Consider the following 13,382-nt stretch of genomic DNA (forward strand, 5'->3'; position numbering starts at 1 on the left):
GCGCGCGTGTTTGCGTACGCGCAGAGGTTCTTGTTGTCTTTGTCGACTGTTCCGTCGTGTATTGAAGATATAGGCTGACAACGACCCTTGGCAACACCCTGCAATTTCACTGCCACCTGATATACAGGGTTTACAATGCATTTTAAGGTACATGTTTTGCTCTCTGTCTTTCTGTATAGGTTGGTGAGGTCACAAAATAAATGGCACACAAACTTGTTAACTTTATTTTAATGCATTTTAAATGTGTAGGCCTATTTCAAAAGGCGCAGTGAGTGTAAGATACAGTTCGCTTGAACTGCCTCAGTGTATTCAAATCCATCCCAACGCTATTAAATCTCTTATCCGGAGCTGCCAATGGACTGTGACTAATTCTTTCAACAACCAGACGATTATGCCTACTTGCCCGGAGCAACAAGCCGCGGGCATGTTGATGTATTTAGACAGTATAATAATAATAATAATAATAATAATAATTATAATAATACATTGCCAGTATTTGTGTTAATACGTTTAGAAAATATATATTTTTTTAACGAGTGATTATCGTTGTATAGATTATAGGATAGCATATATTAAACTATTATTATGTAATTGTTTTTATCTAGGAATTTTCAAATTTACTACAATGTTACTTTTCTGGATGAAGCAATCCAATTATCAACATGAATTATACAATATATTAATTACAAAAATGCACTAATGCATTTATATTATACTATCTGCCTTCGCGTTTTCATAAAGCAAGATAAAAAATAATTACCGAACTGCATTTCTGTCTTTTTAAGTCTCTTTGCCCGCTTGTCTTTAATCTGTATAATTTGCATCTTTAGCTCATAACATTTTTAATCGCATAACAACCAAAAAGAATATTTATTTTTAACATGCGGGTAAATTCAAAATCATAGGTACATCATAGGGACAGCTTCAATTTTATTATATTATTCAAAGTATTTGTCTCTCGAAATGATTATTTGTTTTCATCCAGACTGCATAATGCAACGTTTAAGTGAAGCACAAATATCAAGCATATGCACGCCATGGATAAATTTAATTATTTTCGGTGTCCCTGCAGAATGAGATATTATGCGTCTCAGGTTGCAGATTTCTTCTTCGTCCTCCTCATCGTGATCTACTATTTAGACAATAATCCGCAGAAAGATCTTTATGGGCCTTGGAACTTCCGTCAGTATTGTTGGTTTGAAGGGCGGACAGAGAGTTGTGTTGTAAAGAGAGTCAACAAGGCAGCAGCGCACACTGCCGAGCTTCGTGCTGATGCAGCTGGGCACTTCATACGACCCCCCCACACATTTTGTGTTTTCGACAACCCTATTCTACGTGGTTATGCTCGTGGTGGTAGAAATTGCACATTTTTACTTGCTTGAATTTCACAAACGCTATAATTGTCGGGACACTCGAAAATGTAATCTTCAGTGTTAATATGAAGCAATCGACCTAGTTTTTAAAGTCTGACGTATAAACATTTTAATGGAAGGCAAACAGCAGCAGAATTTCTATACTTTCTCTTTCTTTAGAATAAAATATTCTTTCATTTGTGCTAAAATCCATGCATCAATATTGAGAAGGAAAAACAATAAAGCAAGTGCTACTCACTGATATTATCATATTTGGGAATAATGTTGTTTTAGATATTCGATATAAATATATATAATATATAATAATATATATAAATATATATTATATTTGGACAAAAAAAAATGTGCGTTCGTGTGTGTGTGGGGGGGTGTAACGTGTGCGTGTATGCATGTGCGTACGCGTGAGTGTGGGTGTAATCTATGCGAGCGCGCGAGTGAATGTGTGCGTGTGTGCGTGCGTGTGTGTCCACACAATTTTCTCCTCTTGTAAGGTGACAGAGACCACTCTATTGACTGTCAGGGGCATATTTACCTCGGTCCCTCCCTTTACTGTGCAATTGAATAAAATAAAAACACACACACACATACATATATATATATAAATACATATATAAATACATATATATAAATCTATATATATATATATATATATATATATATATATATATATATATATATATATACATATATATATAGTGCGTGTGTGTGCGCGTGGGTGTGTGAATGTGTACGTGTGTGTGTGATAGCACTTTTGAAACATTCACATCAATATTTTTATGGTATTAATTGTGACAAATGAATTCTAAACAAAAATGCGACCACATCTTTGCACACTGCAATACATTTTATTGTATATATATTTCATTGGCATGCTTTTACATATTTAAATGAAGAGATGCTCAGAACGAGGTTTTATTCGTGTGGAGAGTATTCCATTTCCAGTAAGTGGACCAAATCATGTCCTTGCCTGGCAGCATTTTCAAGTGTCAATCCAAACCTATTACAGGGATTCTCGGAGCTGCGTTCACGTTGACACATTAAATTATTAATTTGGAAGTCCATCCGTACTAGAATGAAATTTGAACGCGTTATTCACAAGCAGTGACAACACTTGACATACAACAATAGAAATAGACAAGATAGTTCAAAATGAGTTGATGTCATATTTTCAAAATGCATGCAATGGGGTTGATAGAGGGCTTTGGTTTACTCATATGTCATACTTCCATACATGATGCGTATGCGTCTTTCGTGATAAACGAGATCAGTCAGTATGTTGGAGCATTGCATGATCGATCACCCAAACGCGTCAACTCTGAGTCATGTTTATGCGACCTCTAATTCCACCAGTGATGGTCCAAATAAACAGCATGCTAAGGCGTGCTACTTTTCACTTTGGTCACAAACTTCTTCTCCTTTACCCTCCTGTTCTGGAACCAGATAGTGATCTGCCTCTCCGAAAGGTTAGTCGCGGCCGAAATCTTCCTCCTCTTCTCCTTTGTGATAAATTTGTTGGCGGCATATTCTTTCTCTAGCTCCTTAAGCTGCACCTTTGTGTAAGGTATCCGCTTCTTCCTTCCTCGGCGAAAAGGGGAACATTCTTGCTGGTGGGCAACCACATCTGATAACAACCAGAGAGGGAACAAGATAAGACAGACGTTGCCACGTCTGATTTTGCGTCTGTCTTGATGCTCGGATGGATATATATATATATATATATATATATATATATATATATATATATATATATATATATATATATATATATATATATATATATATATGTATATATATATCCATATATATACATATATACATATATATATATATATACATATATATATATAGATAGATATATGTGTGTGTGTGTGTGTGTGTGCGTGTGTGTGTGTATATATGTATGTGTGTATATGTATGTATGTATGTATGTATGTATGTATGTATGTGTATGTATTTATATAAATGTAACCTGCATTGTGGGAAAAAGTACACACAATCACATCAAAAACTAAACAAACAAAAACTAAACTCAACAAGAAGACTCAATTATGTTCACGTTTTTGTTTATCGAAAAGCATGTTGTGTTGTTGCTTTGTAATTTGTTGCACTATTCGCATATTCGTTGGATTATCGTTTCTTCCTGATTTTGATTGTTGTTTCTTCTATTTTACTTGTTTTTTATTTTATTCTGAAAGTCTTTTTTTGCTACACACGTTTTTAGCCTTGTTTACCAAATAATAATTCAAAACTCAAATGTAATGAACTAAACTTTACGTGGCTCTCTTTTTGTACTATAGGCCAGCATTATTTACAACGTGGCTGTGTTAGCTTTAAAATAATTCAGATTCTTAGTTCACAGTCTAAAGTAATAGTGACGATCTGTTTAATAAGTGTTGAAACCATTTAATAAAAGAAGGGGGTTATTTTTATTTTTGCATTTATATATCTCCCAATACAGTTTGTGACAAAAAAAAAAGTTTCAATAAGATTCTCTGGTTAGTCACTCTGACTATAAAAAGTGCAACTTTAATGAACGTATTGTAGGCTTTTAGATTATTTTTTAAATCTAGTTTTAGAATTAATTCATTTTAAAGAGTTGTGCAAATGTTACGACAATATTCAGAACAAATTAGACGACGCATTACCCATACACGATGTCCTTGATATATATCAATTGATTCTACGTTAATAAAATGCTGGTACATGAGAAACGCAGACATGCACGTGCTCTTGCGCTGCATTTTTCCTGATGTTTATTTTGCACAGTCGATGAAAAATTATCAAATACCCGAATACGACCATTTAATTAAAACCTAAGTGGTGAGTGCGTCAATTAATGCATTATTACCAGCCAAAGCGGATTTCCAGAGGTGACCTTGCCCCTGGTCTTTGGAACAGTACATCTGGCCCCCCCAGCCGTTGGTGAGAGCCCATGGCTGGTAGCTGTCCATTGGGAGGAGGGTGTCATGGCGCGGCTCACCACTACCCAGCGTTTGGACCACGGACACATCCAGGTAGCTTGCCATTGACTGGTATGGGCTGGGGTAGCCGTGGTAAAAAGCGAACTCCTTTGGCCTGTGGTTGGGGTATTCATCCGAGCCCACCGTGGTGTCCATGTATGGAGAGCTGAGCGCGGCTCCAGCAGCCTGCGTACACGATTTGACTGGACCACGCCCCATCCTACACGGATAGTAGCCGTTACCAAAGTAGCCGTAAGGTAAAGCAGGGGCTGCAGACGTGCCCTGGTGAGGCACGGTCGCGATAGAACACGGTCCCGCCGCGCACGTTTTCACCGACGAAGCAGTCGCTTCACTGGGGCCTGACACCGACACGTCCATGCTGGGGTAGCCCGCTGAAGAATGTACCAAACCCGATGGATGACTGCTTAGTGCAGCGGCGGCCGCCGAATGAGCCATTATGTTGCGGCACTGGTTAACCGCAGTGGCGGAGGCGAAGTTCCCGCTGCCCACCAGCCCCTCCATGTTCTTGTTCAACTCGTCCAAATTATTGTCATAAACAAACATTACCGTGTCCGCCGACCAGCGAGGGTTTAGGACCAAGGAGGTTGTCATATGAACTGTTTCCCCTAGATCACGCTCTGTTTTGGTTCGTTAGTGCGCACATCAATGTATGGGCGCGTGGATATTTGCTCCGATTGCTCTACACGCAGAACTAAGATAAAGTAAGATTAGTATTGCCCTCACGCACACATTCATCGCATGGGTGACGCGTATTGCTTGCAGACTCTGAGGAAAAGACCGTCAGTAATGAGCCGGTCATCCGGTTTCATATCTTGACGCAAACCGCCTGGCGAGGAGAAGATGGGAATGGTCGGTTGTCCATTGGATGAGCCAGAGTGATCACGTGACGGGAAGAACTACAAAAAAAGGAAAGACGACGTGTTTTGGGATTGTCACGCCAGGAAAATATTTGTCAATAGACCTTTAGCTGGCACAGGAAGAATATGAACTACATGTGTCAGAAACTATGCTTGTAGTTAAAGTGTGTTAATCTGATTTGCCTTTCTCCTGTGTAATCCACACAAGGAGGTTTTCCCTGTTTGTAACAGCGAATAAAAATAACACAGCGACAGGCAGGTTTTGCGCCCTGTGTAGCGTGCGCAGTGCAGTGAGACAAACCGCGAACAGCAGTGATTTTAAACAATGAAAATCGTGACTTTTCTAACATAAAGTAAAATACGAAGTAGGTGGAAAGGTTCTACCGCAGATAACAAATACCAAAATCATTTTATCATGAATGCAGCTCACCATCTTTAATTATTATACTCGTTTAGGTTAAAAGTGATAATGGTATGAATTGTTCATTCATTAAACCCCCAACTAACAACCAAGTTACCGGATTAAGATCCGTTTTTCACAAGAAACATGCCAAATTAATTATTGTACGTATGTGCGCTCCCGTTAGACGTAATTCTTCTTATGGAAGGAACATATTTTTGAGCCGCGCACTATACAATAATAAAACGTTAATAATATTAGGAGTGACGGACAGACAGACCGATAGTTCAGTTAAATCAATTTTAATCAGCTGGGATAGGCTCCAGCACCCCAGCGATCCTTCTGAGGATTAGATACTTAGATAATGGAAGGATGAATATCTCCAATAATTATCCGCGATTGGCTGGCGACCAGCCCATATTGTTGGTAGTCGTCCAAAGTCAGCTATGTCACGCTTCAGCACCCCGAAACTAGTTGAGAATAAACGGTACGGAAACTGGATGGATGTAATTGCACACTTACTGTATTTCAAACAGTCCTTTGAAATCATTTCTATGTGCCCTTTAAATATTAAAAATACAAGACTTGTTTTTTTTCCATTTGTCGATTTGTCATATAAAAATATTTTTCTTCGAGTCCAAAAAGACAAACTAAATCATGTAGTAGATGCTGTTCAGACTATCCATGCGTCTTTCTCAAAATTATGACATATGAGTTTATCATAGTTTAGTATGTTTCATATTTTGTATTTAAATTTTCTTGGTCGCATTAGCAGAAGAAAGAAACCCTCAAGCTCAGAATCAGAATCAGAATCAGAAATCCCTTTATTGTCATTGTACTCAAGTGGGCAACGAGATGAGAGAGCTCCCCTCTCCAGTGCAATACAACAATTATTCAGATAAATATATATATTAGATAAATAAGAGAATAGTTAGTGCAAAGCTAATACGGTACGCAGATTTTCGAAGACAATACGAAAAAAAAAATACATTGAACAAAATTCTTGCGATCCGTGAATGCAAACACCTTCATTTTCAGTATACGTGGCATGTGCATCGCGTACAGCTCGCCAAAGGCCACACACAGAAGCTGCATTGACTGGGGCTCTCCTGTAGTGTGGTCTGCACTCAGACGGGCCTCAGAGGTTCAAGGTCAAGTTTGACGCAAGGAGGGGGGGGTGCAGACAGATGTACTGAGCTCAAGTTCAAGGCAGATGTACTGAGCTCAAGTTCAAGGCCACCGCCATCTCGAAGCTTTATATGCGCGTGCGTGTGTTTGTGTCTGTGCGCGCGCGCGATCTTGCCAGAGCAGACCAGGAAGACGCCATGCTGTCTGAATGATCGTCATCACGCGGCCTATAATCCAACCAGTATGTATCCAGTATGAAGACAAACATTCAGACGGAAGTTCCGAGCACTCAGTACATCATTAACTTGAGCGGATCATTTGCATTCAAACGTACTTTCATCGTCTACCGACATATTTTATTATTCTTACCTATTATACGCATGAATGCATTTCTTTATTTTAATAATGAATAATTGAATATGATGCGTCGGCTCGTGTGTTAGTTGTCATTGAGAAGATTGTGTCACCTTCGCTACACCATAAAGGCTTATTTAAGAAATAAGTAAAACATTTAATTTGCAAAAGGAAATTGTGTTTTGTTTAAATACACAATTAATGGTTTTCCTTGGAGCGTTTCGTGTTTGGTTGCGCGCAATCCTGCTAAAAACCTTCCAAGAGAAAAGGTGATGTATTTAGCTAAGAGGTAGAAAAGTTACATTTTAAACAAAGATAACAATTAAAATGTATTGCATGACTAACGGGCAGTAAAACATGATGATTTTAGTCGCAACAATGATGTGTCGATATGGTACTTTCATTTGGCCTACATTTAACTATAGTCTTGTTTTTCTTTTTTTTTTTAAGTATAACTCGCCCATACTCTGAGATAAATTACAGTGTTAAGTAAGATGAAAGTAAATAGATCTATTGCAAGATCGGGGCAAACTAAACAAAACTGAATTTCTAAAAATATATAAAAAACACTCATCCGTCGAATACAGTTGACATTTTTTGGACCAGATAAAATAAAAACTAAAAGTAGTCAATTATTCCGTGTATTTGTCCATCAGGCTGCCCAATTCTTGCTAAGGCCAACTGAACCTATTTTGTGTCTTATAAATTTAAACCATTTGTATTTTCACATTTTCCCTGCATCTGACTATAGAATTAAATTGTGGGGGAAACAAACTGCAACTCTGGTGCTTTGGGAGGTCTGGCGTTTATGTCCTTCACACATGGGCGCCGATGGCATGGAGCACTGGGGGGAACGTCCCCCTCACCTGCGTGATGACTGCCCCCACCCCCCCGCCCCCTACATTTTCGCCACGTTACAATGCACGCGTGCGAATTCCGACTTCTGTTTCAAGGGCAGACAGTTTTGAGCTCAAAGGCATTTTAACTAAAAAATTATTTACTTCATCTTCATGGCCTGATTAAAAAAAAGAAACATAATCCAGAGTCATATTGCTGTATTAAACACTCCTGCAGTGAGTGAACAATAATTCAACAAAAGGGGTGGATGAACTATAATACTAGGGAATAATTAACGAACAATTACACCGTCATTTTTCTTACTACTTGCATAATGCGCTCAGCGTGATGTCAACTTCCTGATGGGCTATTTTTTTGAGCGTACAAAAACGTGATTTTCTTTTGCAAGAACTAATTTAGGTTTTGTGTCAACGTTTATTATTTCTTAGGTTTTTCTTATTGCGATCCACTCGCTTGCTCTCAATCACGCATTCCCTAATTGCTGAACTCACCGCTACATAGCTACTTGAATAATATATATGCTCCATTTAATAAAGGTGGTGAATAATCCTACACTCGGATTGTCCCACCGCAAAACGTGTGAGGCGAGTAAACAAGAAAGGTTCTGGTGAATTATTTGTTGTTTTTGTTCATCACAGCACATTTTGACCTCCACCAAACCTACTTCATATTTTTTTAATGTATCCAGCCATCCAAATAAAGGATTATTTTATCTTCAAATAATTTAATTAATTTCACTGTATTATAATATTCACTGCGAGAACGGCGCATCTTGATGCGGTCAGAACAAATCACGTTGTGTTTATTTACACATGTGACGTTGTAATTTCAAAATTGGCAATTTACCAAATGGTACATATATATATATATATATATAAATATATATATATATATATATATATATATATATATATATATATATATATATATATATATACTACACCACACACACGAGTGGTGCGATGAAAAATCAATCAATTAATCAACATCTAATCTAAAATCTAATTAATCAGAGACCTAAACCGGCAAGCAGTAAATATGATCAGATTTCTTTAGTCCTCCAAGCAGACTTAATATCATTGTGTTGAAATTACAAACATCTGCTTTTAACTGTGGAAAAATTGGTTCAACATTTCTGCGTATTCTATGACTACTGACCAAACCAGTAACCAAATCAGGAAAGAAAAAAAAAAACGTTTTGTGCATTTTCCGCACTGTCAATTTAACAAAAAGATGTCACCGTTTTCTGATATTGATGATGACATGATGATTTTTATGATTTCGAGGAAAGACAAGACAGTTTAAAATAAATTCATATTGTTGTGTAAATTTCGTTTTCTCGGTCATTTTATCTCCACAAGGCTGTTGCATTTAAAGTATGAAGAGTATAAAACAAATATTATTTGATGACTCCAGAATTGTAGGATTGGCCCAAGATTTTTTGGGGAAAAGGGACCATTTATTTCATATATGTTTTTGTTTTCAACGAAAAAAAGATGATCCATCATATAATTTGATTCATACAGCTCCACAGTCAAACGTACACTTTAATGAAAATATTTTATTTGTCATTGCTACGTCTGGCTAAAACCTATACAAAAGGTACCCAGACCCCAGAAAAATGGGGAAAAATGCCCCAATTATGGAATGGCCCATATACAAGTATACTCTCACTAAAAATAGAACACAAAACACAAATAAATAAACAACTAAATGAATAAATAAATAAACAAATAAATAAATTGGCCATCCATCAATAAATATTCTTTTCCCATGAAAACAGAAGACAATACCATACATATGAGAAGAGCTTCCTTCACATTGGCATTTGGCATACAAGCATACAGATCCAGAGTTTTACTTGCTCTTGTAGCAGAGTATACATTTTATTTGAAGTTGTCGCGAAGAAAGAGGAGCGCGATTGGCGTGTCCGCTAACCTCTGCATGAAGACGCCAGGACGCTATTTTTTTTTTTTATCTCAGTCCAATCCCAGCGTGCATGACTTTACTCTCATTGGCTGCAAAATTACGTTTAAACAAAAAAACAAAAAAAAAACAAAACAAAACAAAAAAACAATTGCAGTTTTTTGAAAAGCGGTCTGTTAGTCCGTTGACGAGTAATACACACGCACGAATACACGCACGCTGACAAGCGCGCGCACGCGCGGACACTCGCAGTCACTCACACACACACACACACACGCACACACACGCGCACGCACATTTATGTACAGTAAAAACAATAATCTTTACGATCTATGCCAGTGACATACAGGGGTTCAACTACGTACTTTCCGGGGGGTATGCAGACATATAAAAGCCCCCCCCCCCAAAAAAAAAAAAAAAATTAAGATTTCATTTTTTATACGTAGCCTATAAATATTTTGGGGGGTGCTGGGGTCACACTTTTACTACGCTGACACATCACAATTTACCGTCTTTTAACCACTTAGAAAAGTTGGTTTTCATGCATAATCTTTCTCCCTCTACCTCTTTCTTTTTTGGTTTTATGCCCCTGAGCACTTTCTATTTTTCTTATCCGTCTTTAGTAACATCAGACATTTGTATTTTAATATAATCGCCGCTCGCGTACTCGAGTCTGTTTCTGTGTGTGCGCGAGGCGGGGGCGTGTGGCGCTGGTGACAGTCACGGAGTAGGGGCGCCTATCAGTGACGTGCCTCTATTAGTATTAGTGATTAGATCAAACCTTACCTGTGAACAAACAGTTGTTTAATACGTAAAATGGCCAGTCAAAAATTATTTTCCTCCCATCGCTTTGGCGCCCTCTCTTGCGTGGCGCCCAGATGCACCGCATATGTCATGTCATGTCATTATCCATACCGCTTATCCTGTACAGGGTCGCGGGAGGGTGCTGGAGCCTATCCCAGCTGACTACGGGCGAAAGGCGCACTACACCCTGAACTGGTCGCCAGCCAGTCACAGGGCAGACATAGACACCGTCACTGAGTGGGAACTGAACCCACGCTGCCCGCACACAACTCGGGCGAGTGTACCACTACACCATTAGTGACGCGCGCCGCATATGTCGCATACATACTTTTTGCGCCACTGGTGACTTACTGAGACAGTCAGTACAATTAAGGTAAATGCTCTTTCACACAATGGCAGACCTTCCACTTGTTGCTATTGATACGACTGAATGATAGCTTTGTGTTCAACTGAATAGACCCATAATTCACACTGAGTTAGAAAATTTGTGAGTACGTTGATAAAAGGTGACCATTTTTTGTTTTATGTGCCTATGCTGTGAGATTTATTTTCTTATTTAAAGTATCTGCCTTGGCTCAATAAAGGTCGTGAAATACTAATCTTGTTCACCAGGTTTAATTGGGACGCCAACGGGGAGAAATTACAGTGCAAGGCTGCTGGGATGTGACTGCGCGTGAATGATGACCACCTTGTCAGTTGCACACTTTGCCTCAGTTTTATTGGTTTTCATTGTGTACAGTGGTCATTTGAAAATAAAATTAGAGGTATGTCACAAGTTCGTTCGTGGGAAAAATGATAATGATGGCACAGTCAAAAATGAAGTTCAGTGCGTTTTAATGACCACAAAAATTGCCGAATAGGTGACAAAGATATTTACAGTGAGGACTCAAGTAACAAAATAACAAAAATAAAGCAACCCAAAAACAAAACTTAGACTTTAACTTAGCTCTGTTCGCTTACGGTACGCTGCAGCTAGCCACCCACAATGTAACTAGAATCAGCCCTCCTGACAAATGAATTTGGAATTCCTTAAATATGCTTAGCCCCTCCCTGCGGGCAAACCATTTAAGATATTGGTATTTATAATAATAATAATAATTACGTTAATATTCCAATTTTCAATGTCTGTGAACTAAACAGGAACCAAAATTCACATACTACAAAATAGTACAAATAATTGGCTAAAATGGTTCAGTTCCAAAGTCAGGTGACCTCCTTTTCCGATTGAACCGAACTGAAAAGGCTCATCAGGTTATTGCAGGTTAGATGAGAATATAATTGAGCTGTTTTGGGAATTTTCAAATGAATGTTAGGTTGGAAATAGCCAAAGGTTATTGTAGTTGTTGGGGTCTAAACAAGATTTCTTCAGAATGAGGGTGACAGCTGCAGTTTTGAGCAGTGATGGTACAATGCCCATGGAGAGAGAATAATGAATAATGGCTGAGAAGCGATCCAGGTGGATCAAGATGTGATGGACTATATTTGTGACAAATGATGTCTTATTTGACAAAGCCAAAACCAGCAAAATACAGAATTGGAGACAAAAGGATGTGTTTGAGGAAGTTGAGGACAAGGGAAAAAAGTGCATATCCACACGATGGGTATGCACTTTGAAAGAGACAAGTGACTGGATTAGTGGCAAAAGCAAGGCTTGTTGCAAGAGGATTTGAGGAGCTGCAAGTCGCTGGGCTACAAAAAGACTCACCAGCCTGTGCCTCAGAGTCGCTGAGGCTTCTTGTAGCTATGATTTGTCAAATTCAATGGACACTTCATTCGATGGACATAAAGTCAGCCTTCCTATAGGGCTTGGAACTGTCTTGCGTAATATTTGTCAAACCTCCTCCTAAAGCTAACTGTGGAGGGACGCTTTGGAAATTGAAAAAGTGTGTGTATGGTTTAGCGGATGCCTCTCTGTATTGGTATAACAGATTGAAGGACATAATGATGCAGGGGGTACAGTATCCAAAGTTGACCCAGCAGTTTTCTACTGGCTGGACAATGAGAAAAATGTAACGGGTGTGCTTGCATGTCATGTTGATGATTTCATTTGGAGGGGTTCTCAAATGTTTGAAATGACAGTCATGGCACATCTCAAAGTCAAGTTCCGTGTTGGTCATGAAGCTCATGATAATTTTTCATTTGTGGGTGTAGATTTTGTTACTTCTGACAAAGGAATAAAAATACACCAGGCCACATATATTGAACATTTACAGCCGATACATCTCACTCCATCACGTGCAGCCGAGCAAGCTTCACCTCTAACTTAAGAGGAGAGAGATCAGTTAAGATAAAAAATAGGGCAACTTTTGTGGGTTACAAGACAGAGCAGACCTGATGCCATGTTTTATGCTAATAATGTGGCATCAAATCTCAAATGTGCTACCATACAGACAATTATTGAAGCAAACACAGTTGTCTCTAAACTCAAGACCAAGTCAGTTGAGTTGAAATTTCAACCCCTTGGGAAAGATGATCGCCTACAGTTGGTTGCATTCACTGATGCATCTTTTGCAAATCTCTCTGATGGGGGTACTCAAGGTGGGCACTTTGCTGTTTGATGGGTGAAAATGGACAGTTTTCTCCCATTTGCTGGCAGTCAAAGAAAATTAAGAGAATTGCCAGAAGTACACTAGCAGGTGAGACACTAGCTATATCTGAGGGAATTGACAATGCCGTTTTTCTGTCAACTTTATTCTCTGAA

At 38.6% G+C, this 13,382-nt stretch overlaps 1 protein-coding gene across 1 annotated transcript; it reads right to left on the reverse strand.

Moving 5' to 3' along the window:
- Positions 1 to 2,746: 2,746 nt before the first annotated feature.
- On the reverse strand, positions 2,747 to 4,945 carry hoxb13a (homeobox B13a). Its single transcript, XM_088317029.1, has 2 exons — positions 4,222 to 4,945; positions 2,747 to 2,994 (listed from the first exon to the last, which is right to left on the reverse strand). Exons 1-2 carry the CDS (start codon positions 4,943 to 4,945, stop codon positions 2,747 to 2,749), a joined length of 972 nt encoding a protein of 323 aa, XP_088173155.1.
- Positions 4,946 to 13,382: the final 8,437 nt, after the last annotated feature.

The sequence above is a fragment of the Idiotropiscis lumnitzeri genome, chromosome 15 (genome assembly GCF_059441095.1).
Source record: "Idiotropiscis lumnitzeri isolate Australia: NSW breed Sydney's pygmy pipehorse chromosome 15, RoL_Ilum_1.0, whole genome shotgun sequence".
Lineage (NCBI taxonomy): Eukaryota > Metazoa > Chordata > Actinopteri > Syngnathiformes > Syngnathidae > Idiotropiscis > Idiotropiscis lumnitzeri.